The sequence below is a fragment of the Rhea pennata genome, chromosome 1, assembly GCF_028389875.1.
Source record: "Rhea pennata isolate bPtePen1 chromosome 1, bPtePen1.pri, whole genome shotgun sequence".
NCBI lineage: Eukaryota > Metazoa > Chordata > Aves > Rheiformes > Rheidae > Rhea > Rhea pennata.
In genome coordinates, this window is record NC_084663.1 from 54,616,611 (window position 1) to 54,643,843 (window position 27,233).

At 49.6% G+C, this 27,233-nt stretch overlaps 3 protein-coding genes across 4 annotated transcripts; 1 reads left to right on the plus strand and 2 right to left on the minus strand.

Moving 5' to 3' along the window:
• Nucleotides 1-269: 269 nt before the first annotated feature.
• Nucleotides 270-8,428, minus strand: PHETA2 (PH domain containing endocytic trafficking adaptor 2). The gene is made up of 3 exons (XM_062587086.1): nucleotides 8,376-8,428; nucleotides 6,520-6,672; nucleotides 270-5,948 (listed from the first exon to the last, which is right to left on the minus strand). The coding sequence occupies exon 3, from the start codon at nucleotides 5,924-5,926 to the stop codon at nucleotides 5,123-5,125; it is 804 nt and encodes a 267-aa protein (XP_062443070.1). The 5' UTR covers nucleotides 5,927-5,948; nucleotides 6,520-6,672; nucleotides 8,376-8,428; the 3' UTR covers nucleotides 270-5,122.
• A 211-nt stretch (nucleotides 8,429-8,639) lies between these two features.
• On the plus strand, nucleotides 8,640-15,951 carry NAGA (alpha-N-acetylgalactosaminidase). 2 transcript variants are annotated; one of them, XR_009959867.1, is made up of 9 exons: nucleotides 8,722-8,909; nucleotides 9,646-9,820; nucleotides 10,010-10,187; nucleotides 10,828-10,922; nucleotides 11,655-11,816; nucleotides 12,308-12,505; nucleotides 13,026-13,169; nucleotides 13,710-14,147; nucleotides 15,036-15,951. XR_009959867.1 is itself a non-coding variant. In XM_062587127.1 (8 exons), the coding sequence occupies exons 1-8, from the start codon at nucleotides 8,722-8,724 to the stop codon at nucleotides 13,881-13,883; spliced, it is 1,314 nt and encodes a 437-aa protein (XP_062443111.1). In that variant the 5' UTR covers nucleotides 8,640-8,721; the 3' UTR covers nucleotides 13,884-15,951. The 2 variants fall into 2 exon arrangements, 1 of the variants encoding a protein (XP_062443111.1); XM_062587127.1 differs by having other exon boundaries at nucleotides 8,640-8,909; nucleotides 13,710-15,951.
• A 711-nt stretch (nucleotides 15,952-16,662) lies between these two features.
• Nucleotides 16,663-27,016, minus strand: WBP2NL (WBP2 N-terminal like). The gene is made up of 8 exons (XM_062587139.1): nucleotides 26,933-27,016; nucleotides 23,353-23,461; nucleotides 22,660-22,795; nucleotides 20,998-21,090; nucleotides 20,034-20,249; nucleotides 19,528-19,656; nucleotides 19,071-19,147; nucleotides 16,663-18,631 (listed from the first exon to the last, which is right to left on the minus strand). Exons 1-8 carry the CDS (start codon nucleotides 26,989-26,991, stop codon nucleotides 18,584-18,586), a joined length of 867 nt encoding a protein of 288 aa, XP_062443123.1. The 5' UTR covers nucleotides 26,992-27,016; the 3' UTR covers nucleotides 16,663-18,583.
• Nucleotides 27,017-27,233: the final 217 nt, after the last annotated feature.

The following is a 27,233-nucleotide window of genomic DNA, read 5'->3' on the forward strand; positions in this document are numbered from 1 at the left end:
GAGGGGAGCAGGGCTCCAGTGAGCATGCGCAGTCGGAGCGGGCCGCCCCGGGAGCCGGGGGTGGCGGGGGTCGTGCTGCCCTGCCCTGCCGATCCCGCAGCTCCCCGGGGCTTGAAATCGGAGGAAGAAACGCCGCACCGGGCATCCTGCCCGCGTTTTCCACAAAACGGGCTCGGAAGATACTCAGGAGCAAACGCAGCCCAGACCGCCCCCCGCCCCGAATCATCCTTTCTCTCCTCGCGGTCGAGTTTCCATGGAAAAAGGAAGCAGAGGTTGAGGTCTCTTTAGTTTTTTTCCACGCAAAGTGCTCACCATGAATATGCAACCAGAGAAGACGGAGCTCTTAAAAACTTGGACGGCGAGAGCCACAAGGCCGTGGGAAACGTTTTCTTGGGTGTTACCTGTTTAGTAACAGATGGCTTACAAATAAAAATGGTTTATTCAGCTTACTAGCATAAAATACAAATGTTAACAATGTATTGAAATGCATAATACACACTTTTTTTCCCGCATGTAAAAGACAGGCACATGCAAAGTTGCCCTTTAAAAAGATAACACGTTATCTACTTAATATAAGCACTTCAAAACAAGGGAGTGTTTCTGCAAGTTGCATGTAGTGTCACCTGTTAATTGTGCAGGCTTTAAAGTACATTTGATGCTGGTGAACAATGCCACTGAAACTTGAACTCCACAAAGATCTCAGTGTATTTCAGTGGGTTTTGTTTCTTTTAAGTTTCTCCTCAAAAGTAGCTGAGAGGGGTGAGTTTGGGGACTACAGTCCCCCCTACCTGTTCATGCAGTAACTATTGCAATAGCAAGTGTTTCTCCAATCTTAATCTTGAATGTCCAACGAATGGCTAGCAGATAGCCACTGGTAGAATTTTTAGGTTACTCATACCACTAGGATCTGGATTCAGATCAAATGGAAAACATCACAGTGGTTGTTTTATGAAAAGAGAAGTGTGCATAAATTAATACATTATGGGCCTGAATTTGAAATCCCTTCCTCAGAACAGTACAAGTATTTCATCATTTTTTAGCAGGATTGGGAGCCCTATTGGCAAAGCTTACAAAAAAAAAAAAAAAAAATGTCAGCATCTCCCTTCCTTTTTAGGTCTTCAGGTTATTTTAAATTCAAGCATTCTGGTTCAAGCATTTCTCTCTCATCACTTCTGCATATCATTCTAAAGAGAATTGCTAGAAAAGAAAGTGACTTCAGTACTTTGAGAAAAATAGCCCTTCAGCTTCAAAGTATTCAGTTTCCCTTTTGCTAGGGATCATGCTTTGCACTGGCTAGAGATTCTCCATTTAAAAAAAATAATAACAGAAAGAGAAGGCAGGAGGTAGAGCAGGCCAAACCCGAGTGACTGGAGAAAAACATACAGTGGCAATAAGTCTCATTTTGCTATAAGGGATAATGGGCTAGCAAGCAGGGAAAATTCTCTCCTTTTCCTGTAATGATCCGGGCCTGCACACACAGAGAGAGGACAGTCCATTAGCAAGATGAATGTACAGTCTCAGGAAACAGAAATCCTGACCTTTTGCGTGGGGGCTGCTTCAAAGAGTTGTTTCACAGCCAGCATAACTGATCACAGATGAGCTGATTTGATACATTCTGTCTCAAAGAAGGTGATGGAGCACCACCAGCTACTTGGTTCCTGCCTAATGAACCTAACGAAGTGACAGTGTTCAGTGAACAACATTAACTGCTATGCATGTCCATGTGCATGCAAACACATACAAATTTTGGCACAGCTCGAATAATGATTCTTTTTACTCAAAAAGGGCAGTCCCTGCTATGGAATGGGTTAGCCAGGAATGGCGAGAAAGCCCTAAGCAAGCACGCTGGAAGTCATAGAGCACTTTCAAGATCTAGCAAATGCCCAGGCATAGACTGCTAGGCAAGGCAGGAATATTGTTAAATATTCAGCCATTTTCTTCTCATCGCTGCAGAGCAAAATACAAAATTACTTAAAACGCAATCAGACAGAAAGTGGACTGCAGCTCCTCATTTGCAGGATTTAGGATTCAGCTGGAGCATGTACTAATGCAAAGACATGTAGCGTGGAAATTGTGTAATTTGAATCGGACAGATTAAAACATTAAATATAAGCTCTTTAGCAGTGTTACTAGTGCTATCGTGGCTTATTGAAACAAACTAAGCTCCTTAAAAATGAAACTGCCCTTAAATGAATAATACTGTTTCAATTCTAGTCTGACAGAACTGGCTTTGTTAATTTATTATCTCTCTTAAGTCACTCCTGATTCCTGGTTCTCATGTAGGAATTGCCATTATATTTTGATTTATTTTGGAAGTTAAATCCTCACTGTCACACTGCCTTCTATAGGTTTGAGATGTCAGGAATATTCTTGTCTTCCTATTATGTATAAAAAAACCCCAAAAACAAAAACAAATCCTCACCAAATCCGACCACGGCCCCAGCATGTCCTCAGTCAGAATGACAAGGCACCAGAAAATGCCTGTCACCCCCTGGTGCTGCTGAGCTTTCATGGGGAAGGGGGCAATTTCCCATCAGGGTTGAACTGTTCAAGCGGCAGCTAAGGAGGTGGCGGTGGCCCGTAAGTTCAGCCAAGCGGGCTGCTGAAGGAGCCTGGGCACAGGCCCGGGGTTGTGTCAGACCCAGTGCAGCTACTGCCACTGAACATAGGAGCGTGAAACAGCTGGAAACAGGCAGTGCCAACGCTTGCTCTGCCCGTGCTCACACGCACATGGGCATCTGGAGCCACAAACACCCACCTGCTCCTTACTTTGTTCACTTAAGAAACAAACAAAAACCTGAAGATTGCTACTATGAAGAAATACAGACATAACTAGAGATGACTGAATTGCATTATTCATACGTGAAGGTTACACTCCCACTGCCTGAAGTTATTTTTTTAAGATCTGATTTCCTCTAATAATATACCATCAAGTCATAATCAGACAGGAAACTTTTTATCCAAAGCTACCAGAGAGATATTTTCAAAGACACCAAGTGTTAATGGCAATCGTTTGATTTCTGCCTTTGACAATGTCTGTTGGCTACTGCAAAGTGTTAAGGTGAGTGTATTTAACTCCAGAAGAGTGAATAGATACCCACCAGGCATGACTTGGAACGGCTTGTTGCTTTTCTAGCAAGATTCCTCAACAGAACAGGGCAATACAGACAAGATTACCACTGTTGGGGAAGATGAGAGACACAAGATTGTTTCACGTATTCTGTTCTAAAAACCAAGCCTTATAGCCTCTAAACCTGACTGCTTTTTAGCCAGTCTCTGACCTACTAGTTATTCACAAGTCCATTTCTATATAAAGACAACAGGCTTAGCTTACCATAGTGCTTCTCATCTGCTAAAACAGGAAAAGCTACTGAGATTAGCTGAGTGATGTTGATACAAAATTGGAGGGAAGCCCCAGTGGGTCAGGTTCTGGCTTTGGCGGAAGGAAACATTATGGCTTTTATGTTCAAGACAAGTTCAAACTCAGTTGACACTCAGGTAGCAGGGAATAATTTACAACTCACACCTTCAGTTCTCTTTGGGGCCAACTCTTCTCCTCCCTGCTTCTCTGGAGCCTGGTCATATCTTTTCTTTCCTCCAACTGCTTGGGTCTGCCAGGTGCTCTGGAGAGCTTAGCAAAAGAAGTTCTGCAAGAGTTCTGGATACTGTCTCCAGTGATTCTGGAGTTGACAGACTCCAACAAGCAGGCTGTACCATATATGACACTTTCTAGGAGCTGTGGTCTGTACAGAGGTTAATAATTCATCCCTGGGAAGGCAGACAGGCTTTATCATTCCTGTTTTATTAACAGGAAAGAGTTGAGCCAGAGAAATTAACAGGCCTGGATACTGCTAGATAGTCAGAGCCCGAATCAGACTTGGGGAGCTCCTGACGCCAGCTTTTGGTTTAGACCAAGCCCAGCATTTCCCTTTCTCTTCCCCACAAGCCTTGCTACTGAGCTTGTGTGCCCAAAGGAGCCTACACAAGCTTGTGAAATCCACCCAAGACACCCTGAGGGATTTAGCAGGGAGGAAGATTAGTGCAGGGATTTAGCAGGGAGGAGGAAAGTAAATAAAAATGAGGTTTGTAGATATGGCAGCGCTCTAGTTTGGTACACAGCCCTGTTTCTCCACCCTGCTAAGGAAGTTACTAATACAGCGTAAGAAGAGGTTCCTGCACCCAGTATCCTGCATCCAAGTATCCTGTTACCGAGTCCCACACATCCGGGCTTGACACTGTCACGCAGCTGCAAGTCCAGGGCCAGCCAGTGCATGCTGCAACACATTACTGATACAAATTTTGAAAGCTGAAAGGCTACAGTCTTAAACTTGAGCCAATTATCACAGGCAGACCCAAGAAACAGAGTTTGTGCCAGCCACTAGGTCAAATCCAAGCAGGGACCTATCAAGGTGAACCACAGCTCCTGGACCAGCCAAAACCACGGTATCTTAAATACGTCCTTGTAAGGCCTGTTTGTGGCAGAAGAGGCACAAAGCTGTAGGTACCATTTAGGGCCAACAGCCCACTGGAGGCATTTTGTAAGAACCCAGTCTTATCTACACTGAAAAAAAAAAAAAAAAAAAAAAAAAACTCGCAGAACTTCAGCACAATACCACAGACACTAATAAATGCTGACTGGCGCAAACGTTCACACTGAAAAACAAAACCAAAGGAACTGGTGAAGGAGAGGCTGATGATGAAACACCCAAAGCATCCACCATCCCAGGATGGCATGGATCAAGACAAGCCATCTGAGTGGAAACAGGATGAGGCCTATTCTGTATGTGCCAGTTTGGGTCTCTTTCACACCTCCTATCACCAGTCGAGAGTTCAAAGTCAACTCTCCTGGACTACACACTCTCCAGCTATATAAAGCCTCATGGAAACACAGTGAAAAAAAAAATGAGGTCCAGGGAAGACACAGGTCCCTCCTGCATGCCCTGTGAAGCATACACAGTCACACACACACACACACACACGTTCAGCCACCAAAAAGGGAAGAGGGCAAACCAAGTCCCTCGCTTCTCTTTTCTTGCACAGGACAGCAGCCAGAAGTAGCAACAGCTCTGCTAGAAGTCATCTTGATGGGGGGGTCTTGTGCCCTCTGTCTCCACACCCCATGTCACAGGTTCCCCCTCTGCTGCCTCTCCAGCCATTCCCGTCTCAGCACCGCAATCTCCTGCCCGTACCAGTTGTGTAGCTTTGAAAAGCAGGCCGTCTCCGGAGACACCGGGCTCTCCTGCAAAGCCAGCGAGAGGCTGGCCATGGGGGACCCCGCTGTGCTGCTGGCGGCCGAGCGCCGGCGCGGAGGAAGAGGCGGGGGCTTTGAATAACCCCCATCGTGGTCGGGACAGGAGGTCCCCCCAGGGACACCGCCACTACCCCACGTGCAGTAACCGTTCTCCAAAACGGTGGGCTTCTCCTGGACGGGCAGCAAGGCAGGATTGGAGAGGTGCCTCTTCCTGCCTGAGGATGACCGCCTGGGTGACTTGCGGCAAGCAGCCAAGCTCTTGCAGGCCTCCTCCAGCTGCTTCTCTAGCTCCCTCACCACCAGCCGCATGTAATCAAAACTGGCCCGTGAAAGTGCCTTCACCCAGGCCTCCATGGCAGCCTGCCCGTCAGCCACCAGCACGTAGGCCTTGGCACCCGCATCATCAAAGCGGATGGCAAAGGCGAACTCCTCAGCAGCCTCACACAGCTCCACGGTGCAGCCCTCCAGCACCACCAGGCCCATGGGCTCCCGGCTTTCCCGTTCCTCAAAGTAGAAGAGGAGGTTTCCCTTGAGGACAAACCAGCGGCGCTGGTAAGAGGTGGTGTGGTGGGCATGGTGGTGGTGCCGTTCCACACGCTTGCGGAGGAAGCCAGTGTGGTCAGCAGGTGAGTCGCAGGTGGCATAGTGCGCCACGCTTCGCTCATTCAGCTTCATCGCCCCCCTGCTGGCAGCCCACCTAGGAGCAGAGGAGGAGACAGGGAAGAAGTCGCCTTGGGGCAAGGAAGGATTCAGCCCTCCGGGGAAGGCCCAATCCTGCACAGAGCCAGGCCGTGGGAAGAAGCATCCCTGACTCCAGCAGTCCCAGCTGCACAGCAATGTTTAGCCCAGCACGTATCACTCACTGCAAATGGCAGACCAGACTCCCCACAGGTATGGAGGGGAAGCCACCAAAACTCCACCACCAAGAGGCCTGCTTTTTTCCAGGGAGAAAACAGTGTGGCTGTTTCATCTTTCTACTCCATTAATGTCCTATAGGCATGCATGTTGCAGGTTCTTACGCGGCACACCAAAAAAATTTGACTCTCTGCCTACGAGGCATTCGTTTTACCCTCTCCTCTATTTTGGGACAGGATAAAGAAAACATTTTCAGACCCAAGAGCTCAGGGAGCTCCATTTAAGCACCCTCTGCCCACTCCCCGTCTACACTGAGGACCACTTGGCCCCATCAGCCTTCCTGGCAGAAGTGCCTTTGCCCAGCCTGCCCCCAGCACCAGCAGGTTGGGCGGCGGGGCTGAGAGGTGCCTTACCAGTTGCGCTGGTCAGACTACAATCCCTTGCCATCTTCCTTGTGTGGGCTGCTTTCTTGGTGGGAGCCTCCGAAGCTTCATCAGGCTCATCCCCATGTCCGGTTGGAGCTAAAATGGCAGAGACGGAGTCGGCAAGACCAGAACTGCTCGGAGCTGAAAGAACAGAAAGCTGCATCACTCAGACCAGTTTAAAAAGTCAAGGCAATGCAGAGCGTTCAGCGCACGGGGGCAGCCGGGGCCAGGTGCCACAGGTGGGTGGCTCTGAAAAGCAGGTGTTGCAATATCTGGGACATTTTCAGTTGGCTTCAAATTCTCAGCCCTGTCCTGGCACAGGCTAATACTCACACCTGCAGGTACTTCCTGGAAACACTGTTGAGAAAGCGTTTTCTCCTGAGACGCAAACACGGTTCAACCTCCCAAGGTGATTCTACAAGCGTTTTTTTGGCTCCCATGGATTTGTTTTGGCTCTATTTACAAATAAAGAGAGCTTTTGTAGAAGCACATCACTGCATCATCTACATGGGACCTGCGTGGACAGTTCAGCCAACTGTACACAGCAGATCCTGTGAAACGACACGTTGAGAGCTGCCTTTGCACTTTCACAACTGCCAGTGGGGGGCTCAACTGCTAAAACACTGCATAAAGAAACATGCAGAAAATAAACTACAATCGCCACCCCCAGCCACATCTTGGTGGGGGTGAGGTCCTCCTTTCCAGGGGAAGGCAACCTCTAACTTCCCTCCCTCCCAGAGCCCTTCTCCTCTGGGAGGGCTTGCAGAGCAGGGCCCCAAGGACGAGGGGACACAGACCCAAGTTGCAAAAAGGAAGCGGTCTGGTTGGACATAAGGGAAATGCTCTTCTTTCAGGGGGTGCTCTGCCCTTGGCCCAGGCACCCAGAAGAACCTCTGTCCTTGGAGACACCCAGCGCTGGTCCAGACAGGCGCAGGGCAGCCTGGGCTGGCTCTGGAGCACAGGGCTGGAGCGAGGAGCTCTGGGGTCACCTCTGGCTGCACCAGTCCCACAGTGTGCAGACTGAGTGAGCGTGCGTCCGTGTGTCCACGCGTGCGTCCGTGCGGGTGCGCACATGGCAGTGCGTGCTGGTGGAGGAGCCTGCCTGCGTGCCTGCACGCCACGCTGGACGTTGCGTGTTGCGCGCGTGTGTGCTGAGTTTGCCCTGTGCGTGTGTCCTGTCCACACCGTGCCCACGGGCACCCGGCGACCCTCTGCACCCTCCCCGCAACCCAGCCTGGCCTGACACCCACAGAGGCTTGGTCCAGCCCCGGGAAGGGGCGGCGAGACGCCCCCCGCAGGTACTGCCCGGCCAGGCCGGGCGCGGGACCCCTCGGTCCCCGCAGCTGGGCCTTAGCAGTGCTGCGGGCTCCCGGCCCTGGGGCTTCTTGCCCCTCCTGGCCCTCGGGTCCCCCTGCTCGCTGTCACCCCCCGGCACTGCGGGGCACCGGGCCCCGCTGGCCTCCAGCCCGCACCCACGGCCGCGTCCCCGCGGGGCCCGTTTGCCCCTTAAAGGCTGCGCCCGGCAGCGCTGCCCCTGGGGACAGGGGTCCCCCCGGGTCCCCCCCGCCTCGGGCAGGCTGTCGCTGCCCGTCGCTGGCAGGGAGCAGTGGTGGTGGTGGTGGGGGGGGGGGCTTCCCCTAAGCTCCCCGCCCCGGGGGGAGCTCGGGCGCCAGCCTCCCCCCGGCCTGGGTACGGGGGCCGGAGCAGCGGGGCACCTCGCCAGCGCGGCGCAGCGGCCTCGGGGCACGTTAGCGACGGGGCGCGACGCTGCGGGGCGCGACCCCCGGCGGGGGGCGGGGGGCGGCGGCCGCGGCTGGGGGGCGCGCACAGCCGGCGGGCGGTACCTTGGCGGCGGGCGGCGGCGGGGCCGGCGGCGGCGGCGCACGGCCGGGGGGGGCGGCGGCGGCGCCGCAGCAGCGGGCTCGGCGGCGGCGGCGGGGGCCGGGCCGAGCCGCGCCGCGCCAGGCGGAGGCGGGCGGCCGGGTCAGGTGACGCGGGAGGGATCATGTGAGCGCGGCGGGGCCGGGCCGAGCCGAGCCGGACTGGGCTGGGGGCTGAAGCTGGCGAGGCGTTTCCCCGTGGGGCGGCCGAAGTAGGTGCTGAGCCGTGCCGTGCCGTGCCGAGCCGTGCCGTGCCGTGCCCGCGGCAGGAGCAGCCGCCTGCCCCTTGGCGGCGGCGTCCCCCCGAGCGATGCGGCGGGCGGCCCGGGCCGGCGGGCTGCCCCCGGCCTGGGCGCTGGCCCTGGCCTGGGCGCTGAGCCTGGCCGGCAGCCGGGGCCTGGAGAACGGGCTGGCGCGGAGGCCGCCGATGGGCTGGCTGGCCTGGGAGAGGTTTCGCTGCAACGTGGACTGCGAGGCAGACCCCGAAAACTGCATCAGGTGAGCGGGGCGGGGAGGGCGCTGGAGCAGCGCCCGGCCTGCGTGCTGCCGTCCGCCGAAGGCGCTGCGGGGACCCCGGCCTCCCTGGGCACGGCACGGCACGGCACGGCAAGCCTCCGCCTCGCCGCAAGGTGCGGGTGCCTGAAGAAAGGCTGGGTTGGTTTCTGGAGCGTCGGCTGCGTGCGCGTGGGGGGATCCTGGCACACGAGGCGAACGCGCGCCTAGGGGCCGTGCTGCGGCTGAGGGCGGAGCGGAGCGAGGCGTGAGGAACCTGCTGAAAATGAAGGCAGGGCGGACGGGGTGAGTGCGGTGGCGGGACGTCAGGCCTGGGACTGCTTTGGCACAATCCGTGCATCCTGGGGCAAGTCCTGCTGCAGTGGGGTAGTGGTGCCTTGTGAGGACACTGGGAGAACTGATATGGGTGAGACTCGGACACTGCAGCGCTGGGGCCAGAAGTATGCCAGACTGAAGGATATGGCTGGGCCTTGCAAGGTGTCAGCGAGACATTTCTGCTTGGTGAGATCTGCTAGGCGATGAATGGGCCACCAGAGACCCTCCTGTATCACCCAGGCCTTCTTTGTATTGGCAGTGGGAGATGGACCCTCCATTGCCCTGTTAGTCCAGAAATCCTGTTGGCTACCAGCAGTTGGTGGGGTGAAGAGTTAACAAGGGTCAAGTGTTATGGCTTGGTGGTGGTGTGCTCCCTCACCATGTCCGAGTCTCTCTCTCCCCACAGTGAGAAGCTCTTTTTTGACATGGCAGACCGCCTGGCAGAGGATGGCTGGAGGGAGCTGGGCTACAAATACATCAACATTGATGACTGCTGGTCAGCAAAGCAGCGGGATGTGGCAGGACAGCTGGTTCCTGATCCCAAGAGGTTCCCCCGAGGGATCAAGGCCTTGGCTGACTATGTAAGCACATGTGGGAGAGGTTGGATACAGAGGGAGGGTGGAGATGGTGGGGGCATCTCTGTGTCTCTGCATCACCTTGGCTGAAGCTATTGAGGCAGGAGGGCTGGGACAGAGTAGAGGAGCTTATTCCCCTGGGAGATGTTCTGGACTCCACTCTGTCCCCTCCTTGCAGCTCTCCTCTCTTCACAGGTCCATTCCCGGGGCTTGAAGCTGGGCATTTATGGAGACCTGGGCACTCTCACCTGTGGGGGCTACCCGGGCACCACAGTGGACCGTGTGGAGCAGGATGCCCAGACTTTTGCGCAGTGGGGTGTGGACATGCTGAAGCTGGATGGGTGCTATTCATCAGAGGAACAGCAGGCAGAGGGTAAAGGCTGCTGTTTTCCCTAGCTGAGCCCCTGGGTAGCTTTCTGAGGGCTGCCATGGCCTTTCCTGGGGCTGGCTGGTGTTTCTCTCATAGCTGCTTCCTATGGGAGCAGCCATCTGTCTTCTGTCCTCTGAAATGCTTGGCCAGCTTTGGTTCTTTCCTCATGTCTCCTCTTGTTAGTCTTTGTACCCCTGATGGGCTGCAGGTTTGGGAAATGTTTCCAAAAAAGCTGTATCTTAGAGGGGCTGCAGAGCTTTTGGAGATGCTACTTATCTGCACGTGAAATAGGGCCCAGAGTGGAGGAGGAGGGAACCATGCTCGCTGGTCCCTTCCCTGCAGAAGTTGTGTACGCAGACACATGGTGAGCTTGGAGGGCAGAAGCTGGATTGGTGTTTCCACCTCCAGATCAGAGCAGTAAATATTTGGTCCTCAGAGAAGGCAGCTTTTGTCTGTCTCCCAGGGTTAAATCTTTTCCCTAGCTGAGCCCATGGGTAGCGTTTTGAGGGCTGCCATGGCCTTTCCTGGGGCTAGGTGTACCATAGCTGCAGGGCAAAAGGGTAACCTGGACAGCTCTTGGACAAAGAGGCGCTCCAGAGCTGGTATGATGCAAGTTCACCAGTCAGCTTCTTCTCTCCCTAAGGCTACCCGAAGATGGCGAAAGCCTTGAATGCGACAGGCCGTCCCATAGTCTACTCCTGCAGCTGGCCAGCGTATCAGGGCGGGCTCCCTCCCAAGGTGTGGATTATCTAAATGTATACTGGGTCTGGTGGGTTTTCCCGTGTACCATGGGGTGCTCTCACTGTGAGCTGCAGGAGCCCATGTGCTACATTCCTCTCTTATTACTCCACTCTTGATGAGATGGGTCTGTAGGTCCCGGGAGGGGAAATGACCTCCCTGCCAGGAATTGGCTTCCTGTGGAAAATTTGGGTTCCCAACATGACTAGGTCATAAGAGTTTGGAGCAAGACCCCAAGACATGCCTTATCCACCCCTCTTAGCCTGTATGGGCTTGATCCTGACAGCCTGTTCTCCTCAGTGTTGTCCTGTCCGATTCAAATGCTTGAAAAGGAGCTTCTATTCTTCCCTGCTAGATGTTGCTCCTAGTAACATTTGTTGTTAGCTGAACACACATTTTTCCCCCTTCCACGTTTTGAATCAACCCCAGGCTGCCCTTGTTCCCTTCTTGCAATGGTCTTATATCCCCCATAGCCTCCGTGTTGTTTTGACAGACATTATGTCATATTGGGATATGCCCAGTCAAACTGGGGTATGAGTCTGTCCTTAATTACGTGTTGTTGTTCTTCCCTGAATCACTCTGGCTTGCAAATACCTTTCAAACACTGCAGCTCCTAGCAAGTCTACCTGCCCCTTCTTGCTGGTGAGGGGTGAGGAATGTAGCATCTGCATCCTCCCAGCCTGCAGACTCCATTTGCTCTCCTTCCTGCCTGACTCCTTTACTCCTCTTCAGGTGAACTACACCCTCCTAGCAGAGATCTGCAACCTCTGGCGTAACTACGATGACATTGAGGACTCTTGGGACAGTGTGCTTTCCATCGTGGACTGGTTCTCTGCACACCAGGACGTGCTGCAGCCAGCGGCTGGCCCTGGCCACTGGAATGACCCCGACATGGTGCGGCTGGGTGGTGGGTGCCTGGGCCCAAGCCAGGAATGAAGGATCTCCAGGGATCCCCTTCTAAATACAAGGCAAAGGAAGAGTGCTCGAGTAGGTCTGAGTTGCTTCAGGCAGAAGAGGAAAAGCCCATGTTGCCCTGGCTAAACTGATGGAAAAGCTTATATTGCAGTGAACCCTCCACCCCTTGTGTGTACCTGTCCTGTTGTGCAGCTATCCTTGTCTTTCCCTATACCCCTGCACAGCCTGGGGGAGAAGCAGGGTGAAAGTAAGGGTATTAGTGGGTGCTTTTGAACATGTGCTGATCACTTAGCACCTAGCAGAAATGGGACCTTCCAGCAATGGTAGGCTGCTCAAAGGGAAGTGAAAAAATCTGAGGTTTTCCGTGCTTACTCCCCCCCTTAACAGGCTGCAGTGTCACTGAGTCACATATGCAGACAAATTTCTAACCATTTTCTGCTTCCACTTTCTTTGTCCCCTCTCCCCATCAGCTCATCATTGGGAACTTTGGCCTTAGCTACGAGCAGTCACGCTCCCAAATGGCCTTGTGGACAGTGATGGCAGCTCCACTCCTCATGTCTACTGACCTCCGCACCATCTCCCCGAGTGCCAAGGAGATCCTGCAGAACCGGCTAATGATCCAGATCAACCAGGATCCCTTGGGAATCCAGGGACGTAGGATTGTCAAGGTCAGGGGAAAGGTGTATGCATTTGGGAGACAGTAGAGAAAACAGGAGCAGCACAAGGGAGACACAATACTGAGGAAGAGGGAGGGTATGCAGAGAAGCAGGAGAACTGTTGGAATGGGGTCCTGCTGGCATAGCAACACATCCAGGCAAGGTTAGAAGTTACAGACCAGCATTTCTTTGTGCGCATCCCAGAACTCAATGGTTTGGCTCCTCTTCCCCCTGCAAGGGTCTTTCCTGGAGCCCACTGCAGGCCCAGGTGTTCTCATGCCTGCAAGAGCAGACACAGGTAAGGAGGTGTCCAGCAAGAAATCTCAGCTGGCAGATGCCTCCCATCACTCTGCCTTGAGCTGGCAGGCACCTCCTGCACAGAGCTTCTCCTTGCTTCCCAGTGGGCAAAATGATGAGGTGCCTCAAGAGCCTGCAGTATTTGGGGCACCATGCAGGCCTTTTCCCCTGCTCTGTCCTTGCAAGAGGGAGTTGGTCCAGGCAGCTCTGTCTCACCAGCCTGTTCCCATCCCAGGAGAAATTCCATGTCGAGGTATTCCTGCGCCCGTTGTCCCAGGCTGCCAGTGCTCTCGTCTTCTTCAGCCGGAGGACAGACATGCCGTTCCGCTATACCACCAGCCTGGCCAAGCTTGACTTCCCAGATAACGCTGTGTATGAGGTGAGCCCTGCTGGCTGGCTGGGCTGGCACCGCAATGTCCGGGACCCCTTCTTCCCAGCTCCCTCCTGTTGCCACCCTGTGCATTTGGGGACAGGAAAGAGGGGAGTTTTCCCTGCCTGCTGGCTGCCCCCATGTTGAAGGGAAGGCCTCCTCCCTTACTTTCCCTGCTGTGTAGATGGCAAACACCCTCTTGCTGTGCTCTTGCAGGTCAACGTTTCCTACTTAAATGACCTAAGTCTGAGGCTGCACTGCTGCCTGGGACACAGAGGAGCAGCTGATTTCTCTCCTCTTTTTTTTCCTAACTCTCACCAGTCCCTGCAAATTTTTGTGCAGTAACCACTGAGCAGGAAGCTTAAGGGCCTGGTCAGGTTTTGAGGCTGAGCCTGTGGTTAAGGCTATGTTCTTATGTGTGGCATGACCAACTCGGGCCAACTGTAGGCGTATGGTGGGCTGGGACTGTCATTGACCCTGGCTGGACCAGCAGCACCTCAGAATGGAGGATTTGTGGACACCCTGGTAATGACCATCTCTCTCTTGCAGGTCCAAGACGTGTACAGCGGTAAAATCATCAGCGGCTTAAAGACAGGAGACAACTTCACGGTCGTGATTAACCCCTCGGGAGTGGTCATGTGGTATCTTTACCCCATGGCGCAGCCCTGGCGCTTAGTCAGGCAGCAAGGCCCCAGGGGAGGTGTCCGCCCCATCATCCTGTGACAGTGCTCAGCACTGGGGGTGTGAGGAGCACCTTTCTCTGTGCTGCTCAAGTGCCTCTCACTGACATTACTGACAGTGCAGGGGGGGATGAAGTTTGCTATTGCTCCGGTACAAACTTGATTTCTACTTAATCTGTGTAAAGCAGGTCTTCTTGTTACCCGCTTCCTAAGAGTGGTGCGCAGCTTGATTCCTTGGTGATTGCAAAGTGCTCCTGTGTAAAAATGCCATAAAAACAGTGTCTAGCCACTGTTTGAGCTTGGCAAGGTGGGTACCACATACGACTGCAGAAGCTGTTTTAACTGGACCTGCAGAAATGCTTTAGATGCATGTGTGTGATGGAGTTACTCCCAAAAGTCAGACACGATTACCTTCTCTCCTTTGCTATAATCATCTTGGCTCAGAATGGGTGTCAGTATGCCTTCACTGCTCCTGTGTACCCTGTGTGAGACCAAGAGCTCATGGAGGCAGCATGTTCCTGAGCACAGAGTGCCTGGGTGCTAGCTTTGCTTGCAGGCCTGAGCCTGCTGGTAGCATCCCGGAGGCCAGCCCCACTACTGTCTAACATGCATGCCACAAAAAAAAAAAAAAAAAAAAAAAAAAAGCAAGCTAATAATGCCAATCCTTCAATCTCCTACCAACAGACTTCACTGCCACAGTGCTGGAGAAGGTCTTTAGTCAGTGGGTCATCATGGTATTAAGGTCCTGCTACTATCAGTTTACAACAGAGCAGAGCAAAAAACAAGAATGCCTATGCAGAACCCCAGCAGTCTTATTGTGGTATAGCTTAAAAACCTGCAGCATCATAGCATGTTGTGCCTATAACCAGTGGTGGCGAGTTACTGATCTTTAGAGTTGTCAGAGTCACAGGTGCCTCCAAGCTGCAATCCAACCTTACTTTATTTCAGCAGGATAATTGATTTTCCTGCTGAAAAAGGGCTCATTCCCTCCCCAGCCAGCTGAACACTCCAGGGTTTCTCAGGGAACAGCTCCTCCTTCTCCAAAGGAGAGCTATATGCACAGCTCCAGTAAAAGGAGGAGTTAGCACTAAACACCCTGGAGGGGCTTGGAGTGGGTTGTGAAATGAGCCCTGGAACCCTGAACTGATTCATTTTGGTACTTGGGCTGTGCCTGACAGTACATATCATCCTACAGTGGAGGCCGAGTACCTGCAACTGCTACCACAGAAGTTAGTCATGTTGGACCCGCACAAGGAGGAAAACTGCCGTCCCTCCCAGGCACCAGATCCTTCTGTTTCACGCATGGAGAAAAGCCGTGACAAACAACTGAATAGAAGACTGTTGCAGGGAGGAATGTCTCAAAACACTGTGGAGGGATTGAGCGATGCATAGGGCTGTTTCTTATCTTGGAGACAAAATGTGGCAGGTGCTATGCTCACTCTGGCCTCTGCTGATGGACACAAGCTGATGTGCACTGGTGCTTGCCCTTCCTTGGTTGTTGTAAAGAAAATACAGCTTAAAAACCTACTCAGAATACAGGTGAAGTTTATTTCACCTGATCTCATGCACTTCAATGTGTTGTCTCAGTGCCCACAAAGGAGCCAGCTGTCTTGCAGGATCACTCGCTGCTTCTCCCACTTCTGTGTCAGAGTAGTTCTAGGAGACAAGCTAAAGACAAGTGCAGGCAGAACAGGTATTCAAATTTAGGTGAGATATGGCCTACCTACCTCAACTGACTCAGGAGAGAGGTGCAACATTTGTTAAAATTCCTCCCTAAAAGTACAGGGCAACTAAGGGAGACTGATAACAAAAATAGACTCAGATTGGGGAAATACCACATACACACATGCAAAAAAAGTTTCCCCTTTCAAGTCATGCCAGATGACAAAGAAGGGTTGGGAGCCTACCCCAGTTCTTGAAGCACCAAAGGGCTGACTCTAGCCACTCGCAGCAGCTTTCTCCAAGCACAGCAGCAAGACACTGAATGCTTTGCAGTGCCAATAATTAAAACAAAACAAAAAAATCTCCAAAACTCCATACTCATGTACAGGAGCTGGCTTTGTTCTTGCTATATGGTTTAGACAATTTAAATAAAAGGGAAGCAGGTCACAGACTGTCTCTTTCACATTTATTCAGCACTGAAATCCAGCATTAACCAAGCAGCTAGCAGGGTCAGTACCTCCAAAGAGGAAGACTTAAACCAGGAGGTAAAACTGATTTCCTGTCAGCAACTGAAGCTGAATAGAAGACAGCTTTCTAATATTTACATTGTGCTCAGTAGGGCATCAGCTTTCACTGGCTCATAGGGAAACTCAAGATTCAACAGTCTGCCCCCCCCCCCCTTTTTTTTAAAAAAAAAGTATATTTATCCCACATCGCAGAAGCGGGGAAGCTGTATTTACTGCCTGAGGGAAGCCTCTCTTTAACAGGAGCTCCTAACTGGCCAGTTAAAATTCATAGAAGAGCTGCTATAAACACAGCTTTAGTGAGGGGCAGGGTGGTGACATCGCCTCTGTTAAACACAGTGGCTCCTGCCCTAAGGACACAGATAGTGCCAGTTCTGGATATTGGTGACTGGAGCAAAAGCACAAACCACCTTCCACAGGCAGTCAAATGATTAGTCAAAATAGGTGTTTCTGTCCCACTGTCTCCCCCCCGCCAATTCTAATTCCAGACCCGCTCAGCACTGTACAAGGGAGAGAGCAGGACTGACCCAGAGCCAACTAGAGAGACCAGCAGTGTTTATCACTTGTTCCTGCCTTCTGTGCAATAGGCAGGAATGACAGAAGTCAACATAACACACACAACAGCAAACAGGCAGCTAAAGTTATCAACACTTCTGTATTAAAGTGCAATGCAAAAATTACAAACATTCATGGCTGAATTTTTTTAGTTTCAGAGAATCATCAGAACATCTCTAACTTACAAGGTTTTGTTGTTGTTGTTTTAAAAAAGGAAGTTTACTTCCTCCATGCCAGGCTGCTTCAAGAATTCATTCTTGTTGTGCAAATCTCACTTAAAGGAGAGTCCTGGCATGCACAAAAGTAAGAGGGAAAATGTCCTTCCCCTTCACTAAGAAAGTAGGAAGACTGCAGGGAAGAAATATGATCATCCCATATACATAGGACCACATTGGTCTCCATCATAATAGTGACACTCTCTTCAGAGCAGGTTTAATGGCAGTATCTCCTAAGGAAGAAGGAAAGGTGCTGAGCAGCAGAGTTGAGCATTAGTAACACCCACACCAGAGGCAGCAGTTCCCAGTTCAGAGGGCACCGCACCCACAAGCAACCAAAGCCCAATACTACATAGCCTGCTCTTCTCACACTGCTCAGATGCTGGCAGATGCAGCATGGCTTTAGCAGCCTAAGGAAGAGAGATGAAGCCCAGTCTTCCCTTGTCAGGCTTGCACTCTGCATGAGCTTGCTCAGCAGAGGGAGCCCAGGCTGCTGGACCTGTCCCCTGACAGGGCTAGTATCAGGTTATCTTCCCAGAGGAACATTGTTTTGCCCAAGGCAAGCAGCTTCCTGCTCAACGCTTGGCTCAGTTACGCTTGAAGAATGGCTACTTGACACAGGACCATTGCAGACAGAGGACTTGCTCCCAGAAGACCAAAAGGAAGACTGATACCCACACCTGCCAAGCTATTAGCTCACAGCCCTGCAGCCCCAATCTCTTGTTTGCCTTCTATTCTACAGCTACAAGGGCAGGCTGATTTTAGGAAGTCATTGCTTGTTTCCAGTTTCATTTTTCACACAGCTCCTCTGCCACCATCATCAGGAGACTACATGCTGCAAAGGCAGGCTGTAAGAGACCTGCCAGCAAACTCCCATGATGTCTTCAAAGATTCACTGGAAACAGAGGTGCATCTCACAGCAGAGGGAAAGGAACAAGAACTAGTAATAGTCAGTGCTGGCTCTCAGACACCAGCAACTGCAGCATCTCACCCCACTTTGGAAGGTTAATTATAGGAAAGAAGATGGAGAAATACTAGCATAGGGTTTTGCTGCATTCAAAGCAGGCATGTCTGCGTCTAGAAGCTCCTCCTGCCATCAGGAATGCATCAGTGTGATCTATCCAGAACCCTTTGTAATTCTTCCAGCTGAGCTCTTGGGTTTGGCCTCTGCAGGTAGCCTATCCCCTTTCCACTAACACTACCAAATGATTAAGTGTCTCTCAAGATGCATTTCTCAAGTTTGTCACCCCCTATTTGTCCAGAACATGAAACATGTGTTTCCAGCACAACACAGTATTGCCAGAGTCCCATCTTACACTGAGCTGTGCCAGAATTTAAGGAAACTTAACACCTGTAGGTTTGTGCAAAGAACTTCATGGCTGTCTATACTTTTCCTCTTGGCTGGTGCTTGAACTTAAAAGGTTGCCACTCCAAGTAGTTCTACTCGAAGATGCCAGTACCTTCATATTCTACTCCTAGATTAGTGACATGGTTTGCTGGTTTATGAAGAAATCCATCTCTTACCTCAAGCCAAGGGCAGAGCAAAAGGTTAGTGCTTTGATCCCATGAGATGAAGCAAATAAGCAGGAAAGTGCTGCTGCTCTGCCTTGTATTGCCACTGACTGTTTAAGGAGGGCAAGTGCTCAGCCGCCCAACACTACGTACATTGTGTGTGTATATATATATATATATATATATGTATATATAAGAGACCTAGAGATATGCTAACCCAAGGTGTAGTGACAGCCAAATTGTCTTCAGGGAGAGAGTGTGGGAGGCCGGTTCTATTAGTTGTTCTTTTTATCCTCAGGAGGTGTATAAGGAGGTGGCTGATCCTGGAAGAGAAACAAGAAGAGTCAGCTGCTCTGCCTGTTTTACAAGGATCTCTTCCCAAGCATTCCCAGGCTTGGTTTATGGGAAATCACTGCTTAGCAAGTTACAGTCAGGACTGGATGCTGTATTTCAGGCTGTCATTTAATCCCACAATTCCTCTCTAGTTATGCTCCAGGATCTTTGTTGCACTACCATCCCCACCTTCCTCTAGGAAAATGCATGCTTTTTGTGCACGGACTAGATGAGCAGTAATTACTGTGAGGTAGGAAGCAGGCCACCAGATTTCACCATGTGTGACACATGCCATGATTGACTCCCACAGCCAAAATGCTGACTGTCCAGAATTGCTTAGCAGGTGCATAGCAACACTGTGTTCTTCATTAACTCCTCCCCAGCTTCCCTCTCAAAAGGGCAGAGCCCCACTATGGGCACAGTGCTTACCATGGGCATGTACACGTTGTGTGGGTTGGCAGGGTTGTAATATGCACTCGAAGTAGCTTCTGTGGCCTTACTGCCACCTAGAGAGGAAGGAGAGGGAGCAAACATAGGACACAGCTGACTTAAGCAGCTTTTGCTGTGGCCCCAGCCCCACAGTCTTCTCCCCAACTACTGATCTTTTGGAGAGCTGACAAATATCCAAAGAGCAGCAGCAACTGCAGCAAGCTGGGTTTGAATCTGGAGTGGTTCAGGAAAGATACAGGCTGGCTAGAGCTGACCACAAGCTGTAGAGTACAGTGCAGAGCTGAGCACTCTCCAATCCTCTGTCATCTCAAATTACAGACCAAGATGACTTAGAGCTCCTGCAACAACAGATTCCCCCTCCACCAGCACCACCCAGAGCTCAAGCCTCCAGCCACCCTTCTACACCTGGGCCCTGGCAGCCCCAAGTTCTGTTTACCTGGCATCCTTGGGTCCACCCAGGCTGTGGGAGCTGAGGGGGCCGAAGGTCCTGCAGGAGAAGGCCCAGAGTACGGTGGAGGTGGTGGCATATACATGGGGTTCATGTTTGGAAGTGGTGGGTAAATACCTGTTAAAAAGATGACACCAGATTGATGATTTCGGTTGTTGCATCTTGTCCAAGACTGAACAAGAGCTCTGCTGGCATGATGTGGAAGCAGACAGCAGAAATTTTACATTTGGCTACCTGCAGGCATAACAGGCATTAACAATTCTTTGCCAAGCAGAAGCACAATTTAGATGCTGCATTTTCACCTCCTGTCCAGCTGCAACTCTGGAGACACGCAGGTATGATAAAGAACATATACTATGTTTTTGCAAGGACAAGGATCCTTGTATAAAAAGGAGGCAAAACTACAGTAGACCTCAGTGTACTGTCATGATTTCTTTAAAGCTAACACACACACACACACACAATGTCACTGATCACCACACAGCTTCCATTACCTGGAGGCTGGGCACAAGGATATCCCATGGGCTGTGGAGCTGGACCATAGGCATTCACTGGTGGTGGCATGTAAGGATACGGTCCATTTGGTGGTGGAGGAGCATAGCCTCCTGGTGCAGGTGAATAACCCCCTGGAGCAGGCGGGGTGGGTGCATACCCTCCCGGCACAGGTGTATAGCCATAGCCAGGGTTCTGGAGAGGGACTCCACTGGAAGCTAAGAAGTACACATTTATTAAGACAGATGCTCTTTTGTTTTAACTGAATGTTTGTACAGAATAAAAGAAACAGTCCTGTTAATGCAGCCCCATTTCCCATCACCCTAGTTCTAGTGATATTCACTCTACAGTTCTAGCATAACACTGCGCTTGAAAAGCATTTGGAAATAATCTCTCTGCAAATTCACAGGGTGCTAAAAGAAATCAGCTGCACAAATACTAGCTATAGCACAACAGATCAATGGCAGGGCTTCTGTGGTTGGGAAAAACAAACAGACCATTTTATAAAGCATGCATCAGTTTTTTTTTTTTTTTTTAATCTTATCAATAAAGGCTGAATAGATTTTTTTTTTCATTTCAAAAGTTTTAAATAGAAATGATTTTGTTTTAAATTTAAGTTTTCCCCTCTCCAAACAGATATGTTACCTTTCCTCATCTCGTTCCACTGCGAGAGAACTGGGCTGAGGTTAGGCAAGTGCTCTGGATATATTTTTCATTGTCACACATTTCAACTTTTCTCCCCCAAGGAATAAGTTTCCATAGAAAAACATAGACCACCTCAAAAACAAACTCCAGAATATTCTGGTTACACCAAGCATTAAGGTGAAACAAAGAAAAAGGATGGGAAGGAAAAACAAGCATTCCTCCCCAGAATACATTGTTGTGGATGAGTGTATAGGATGTCCCCTCCCCTAGTCCCAAGCTCAGCCAGCCAGAGGGGAACTGCAGACTCTGAAGATCCCTTACCACTGGAAGCAACTTTGAACATCAACTGTCCAAATTCAATGGCTCCTCCACTGTTGAAAGTCAGTTTAAATGTTCCCTGCCCTTCCCAGCCACCTAGAAGAGAAAATTGGAATTGAAATAGACTAACTGAAATTAGCTTCCTTAGTAATGGCTAAGATAGAAAAATAGTTAATATTCAAATTTTATGGAAGTTCTAATAAAGAAGAATACATTGAATTTTATATTGTATTGCCAGGAGGACAGAATCATGGGTTTTGTCTCAGAGGTCACTGACATAATGCTTTCTAAATAGTATCTCGAGAGGACTGGAAATTTACCAAAAAAAAAAAAAAAAAAAAAAAGCTTTAAAAAGACCTCCAGTCTTGTTACGTAAGAGAACTCTATTTTATATCCTAGGTTGATCTATTCTTTCCCCAAAGGTTGAATAGACCTTAATGATGTGCAAAGACTGTTTGTTCAGTGCAAAGACTGAATGTTCAGTGCAAAGACTGAACATTTCATTCACTGAAGACTTTATCAAAGTCCTTGAATGAAATTTTATTACCGATCTTGGCAGACTATGGATCAGGGCCTGAAACTCAAACTAAAATTTGAATCAAGTACTACATTTTAAATCTCTCTGTCCCACAAGAGCTCAGGCAGATTATAAACACTTAGGTATAATGAAATACTTTCAGAGAATTTCTAATTAGTCAATGAGATCACAAGATAAGCAGAAGACTTTGTTTTGTAATTTTTCTCTTTTAAAAAACAAGATATAAGTAAAAAATTTGAAAAATAAGCTTGAATATTCATTTCCCTTGTCTAATTAGCAATGAAGTTACGCTGAGAAAGTAAATGTAGAGATAATCTCCTGGGGGAAAAAAAAAAAAGGAGAAATAAAGCAGAAATAAAACAGGACAAAGTCCTCCACGGACAAAGTCATCAACTTGGAGATTAATCTCCTTAAACCCACTGTCTTAGATTTCAGCATCAGAAAGTGGCTGATCCACAACCCAGAAGACCTAATCACGCTAAAAATTTGTTATGAACATGAAGCAAGAGCATAAGCTCTCCAAATACATCAGAGTGCACATAAGCTTGTTCCGGAGCTAAAGAGGGAAGAATTGTGAACCAACAGCTCTGTTTTTTTAAATTCTATTTATTATCACAGTTCCCTGTGTTTGGTCATGACTGTTGCCATAGTTCCTATCAGTTTCATCACCAAGTTGTGAACAAAGCTGAATCAACAATACAAAGCAGTGTCTGAGATGCACACAAACATACATGTTGATAAGGGTCTACTGATCTCTACAAAGCACATTTAGCTGCTAAATACACCCAACAATACCAATGGCTGGTGACTTGGTCTCTTAACCACCCTTTCAGATCAAAGGTAAGGGAAGACAAACACAGGCAAAAACCAAGTAAACAACTTACACAGCAAGACAGAACTTAAAACATTAAATAAAAGACATCCTTTTGAAGTCAGTTACAGGCTTTGGGGGCAGAAGGTAACACTGAAACCATATCTCAAAAATCAGATGACAGGAGTTACCTCAGTGTGCACATGCTACACTGTTCACTCCTCCTGTGTAAGTGAGCACTCCACCTGAAGTTCAGCAGAGCAAAAAGGACTTATGAAACTTGGAAAGAGTTGGTGTACAAAGCATGGGCACATACCTCCTGCCTCAGCATGAATCTGTCCTTTGATGTAATTGGCAGAGAAAACAGGCTGCTCAATAGAGCACCCTTTCACCAAATAAAATGGCATCATGAAAGACAGCATGGGATCCTTGCCCTTTGACACAAAGATCATCTGTAAGACAAGAAGGAACACTTTTGAAGTAGTTGATTTAGATATAAAGGCTGATTATGGAGTTCTAGTTGTAGCAGTATCCAAAAAAGGGTAATTTAAACACTGCTATGGACAACCGAATGCCTAGTGTCAGCATGTAGCTTATGTACGCTGTTATTTCAGTTGCATAGCTCTCACACTGAGCGGTATCCCAAACAGACTTGACGTCATGGCTCACTCACCTGGAGCACTTATGTTCCATAATAATGCAAAACAATACACAAATGAACAGTTTTATTGTTCTATTATTTGAGGATAAACTGGACAGTTTTCAAAGAGTAATACTGATGCATCACATGAAATATATTCTCTCCGTAGGATATTTCCCAGTTAACATGAGGCTTTGTAGAGAGTTGAGATAACAATACAGACTGTCCTGTTTCCCCCACTCCTCCTATCTAGCACCCTCAGCAACTCCTCACTTAACAAAAGTCACTTCTCCTGCCACTGACTAGGTTTCTGGCCTAGAAAACTGAGAAACCTTGGGAAAAGGGAAGCCCTACTGGCATCAGACTTACCCTGTAAGGGGTGAGGTACAGCATTCCTTTCTTGGTGCCTTTGAAGGCATCAGGCTTGCCTGTCACATCACTGAAGGAGAGCTCCACGTCTTTACACTGTTTGAGAATGCTACAGGAGGGAATTGGACAAATTGGAGAAATCAGCAATAGCTCTAACGTATGCACCATCACACAGGGAGGTGTTAACACACCATAAACCCTGCATATGGTCCCCAAAGAGTCAGTTCTGCTGTGGGCCCTGCTGTTTTCCCTTTAAACAGAGAGGAATGACTTATGCAGAGCAAAAGACCTCACACTCATGACAAGCCCTGCTCCCCCTCCACAAAAGACAGCTTTAATGATAGTTCCACCTTCCACCTCCTAAGTGGAGGTGGAATTCCCCTTCAGAATGAGGGCCTCAGCCCAAAGGTCAGAGCACCAAAAAGGGCTAAACTTCTTGAAATCTTCCCTCTGAAATCAATGAACCATCTCAGAGCAAGCCACTCTCTCACCAAGTCCATTTTCACATTTAGGACTCGCCACTGCCTAATACCACACCCAATGGGCAAACTGCACTCCAGAGGAAATTACTTCATTAATATACTAACTGCAGACCACATTTCACATGATTTAAGTAAATAACTATGATGAAAAGTACTGCGCTATGGAGCCACTAGCGCCAGCAGGAAGGTTATTATCATCAGAAATCCACATGAACATTAGCAAACTCTCCTACTGACACCAAAGCTTGATGGGGAAATTATGAAATGTCTCTTAGGTTAGGGAAATGGAGGTACCTGAAGAATTAGATACACTTTTTTCAGGAAAACAAGAAGAGCCAACTTGGGAAAAAGTATCACCAAGTCTAGGCGGGAGAGATCCTAAACCACCTATTAAAAAAAAAAAAAAAAAAAAAAACACACAACACACACAACTCTCAGCCTTGGGAGTGAGGAGCTTGCAGTGTGTCACAGCAGTAGAGAAAGAGCCAATACATTTTCAGTTTGAGAGTGTAGGAAGAAAATGCTCTAAAAACAAATAATCATCTCAACATAAGCCTGAGGAGGCTGGATCTAAAGTTACCCTTACATATGCTGATCAGCCTATTGCAGTAATCAGATCTAATTAGGAAGTTGCATAACTATTCAAGAAAAGGAGAAATCAGTAAGACCAAGTTATAGGAAAACAACCAAAAGCTCTGTAGTTTCAGGTTGTATGTTCTTTAAGGAAGAGAAAACACAACAAGATATATGTATCTGAAAAAAAAATGCAACTATCCAAGAAGACAGACATTAACAAGTTTAGCTTCAATGAGGAAAAAGTCCTGACAAGAGAATCTGCTGGGACATTATTTCACAGCTTAGCTAGACGCAGATTCCCATGCTCGCTGAGAGAGATAGACTGACAATGCAGCAGAGCTTTTTTCCATTTCCAAGATGTAAAGCGGAGACATTTCTTCTAAGCTAAATAAAAGTAATGTCTCACTATTATGAATATTACCAATATTACTTCCTCAACAATATCCTGTAGCAGTGTTCCACATCAGCTAGCTTCATTGGGAAGAATTTCCATGTAGTCACTTTAATGTTTACTCTTCAAAGTTACTCAAACAAGCGAATAACACAGCAGCCAACACTGGGCATAATTATACTGCTGAACTGGTTTGTGTTCACATGCCAGTCTAGGACTGTCATGGGATGGCTTAGCACCTCGTGGAGGCCTGACTTCACCCATCTATGACTAAGCAGCATCTCGAATAATGCTCGAGGTCAAGGATACATAGATCTCCTTTAAGTCAGCCAAGACTACAAGTTTCAAAGATCTTGTCTGACTAAAGCATTAGTGGCAAGTTACGAATTCAATGCTATTTGGAGCGTATTCCTCCTGTCATTTACCAGGCTGGATACAACTTGACAACTCTAACACACCTTTCCTTTCTACGATTTCTCTAGGCAAGTCGAGGATCTCAGAAGCATCTTAATACGATTAAGAGGAGGCCAGGACTTGTCGAGCTACTCCAGCAATCTCAGGTAGTGGCAAGCATAAACATTAAATAGCTGTTTTAGATTTCACAACAAGACAAACAGAAGAGCATCTGCTGCACTCACATCTCTTTGGCAAAAACCTTTCTGCTTCTTTCTATCTTACTGTGAATTAAAGTGATTAAGGCTCTACCTAAAGTTATCTAAGCCTCTCCAGTATCACTGATTACAGAACAACAACAACAATACCCCCCCCCCACGCACAGACATTCCTTCTCTATTTCAGCTATCTACACAACAGGTACTCACTTATCACTGCAGATGCCTCCTGAAATGCCATTAAAAAACACTGAACTTCAGCAGAATAAACTGGGCAGCTTTGTAGCTTTTAGCAAAGCTTGATTCCTTTTGCTTGCTCCAATTCTGCCTGTGTGTTTCCACACTGCCAGGGAGCACTTTAACAAAACAACCCCTCAGGCTTTCCTAAACTCACTCTAAAGCAGCAAAGAAAAATCTCCGCTCTTATTTGCGAATTCAGCACTATCCTCCTTTCAAAATTAAAGGTATTATATAAGCACCAATTAGATTACAGGCAAGGACTGGCTGTATAAGGTAGGGTTTGCTTGCCACAGACAACAGGACCAGCCTAACGTGGGACACAGCTGAAAACCCAGCTGACACTCCAGTGCATGCAACTCTCAGATCCTTCAAGCTTTTCCAGTCATTCACAAAGAAAAGCAGAAAGAGAGGTAGGAAGAAAAGATCCTACTAGATAACAAGGTTGCACAGAGGTCTACAATTGTGTGCAAAAACAAATCAAGGGAACACGAGGCTCTCAGTTTTTCCTCTACCCCTTGACCAGAAGATGCAACAAAAAGACAGCAAAATGGGAGCGGAAAAGCACTGTCAAACCTGGCTATCTGCTCAAGGGTCCCTAAAGCAGCAAAACCAGCACAGTTTGGGGCTCTGCCCTTCTGGCAGGGGCCATGAGACTGTGCTTGCGCGAGACGGAGAGGGGGACGAAGGGATCCAAAATGCTGTGAAGTTACCAAAGGCCCTGGCTCACCTGGGAGTGACAAACAGCGGGAGTCAGGGATGTCCACAGCTTGTTCTCCACAACCACAGCAGATTTTATGGAAACACGAGGGGCAGCCCCCTAAGCAGCAGGCTGAGCAGCAGCCTCCCGCCCCCAGCACCCCTTTGTTTGCACAGGTTGAGAACGGCACCCCCAGCACAACCACCACATCGCTCCCTCCGCCCTGCGTGCTCCAGGCCCATGGCAGGGCCTCCCAGCCCCACGGCTGCCCCACGACAGGCCCCCCACTGACTCCCCAGCCCTGTAGCTACCTTGCAGCAGTGGTCCCCAGCCCCACGGCCAGCCCACTGCAAGGCCCCCAGAGCCCCACACTGCAGTGGTCCCCAGCCCTATAGCCCTTCCACGGGAGGGGGGGGGCACAGCCCCCCATGGCAGGACTTCCCTGCCCTATAGCTGCCTCCCAGCAGGGCCCCCACAGCCCCCCTCCCCCCACCACCAGCGCAGGCCCCCTTCAGCCCCATAAGGACCCCAGGCAGAGCCTCTCCGGAGCCTCTCGCCCCACAAGAACCCCCCCAGCCGGTACCTCTCGCTATTAGGGACAACGACACCACCCTCCTGCGAGTGGTTCCTGTTCAGCGCCATCTTGCCCCGGCGCTAGCCCCGCCCCCGCCTTGTGCCGCTGCCGCCCCCGTGACGCCGCGGCCCGTGACGTCGCGCCCCGCCCCCGCCGCCGTGACGTCACGCACCGCCTCGCGCACTCCCTGGCCCCTGCGGCCTGTGGCGACGTAGCTGTAGAAACTGATATTTCCTAGTTGTCCCCAACGTTTCGCTCTCGGAGGGTTGTTTTTACCTCGTGGTTGCACTAGTTCGCCGTTAAAGTGTAG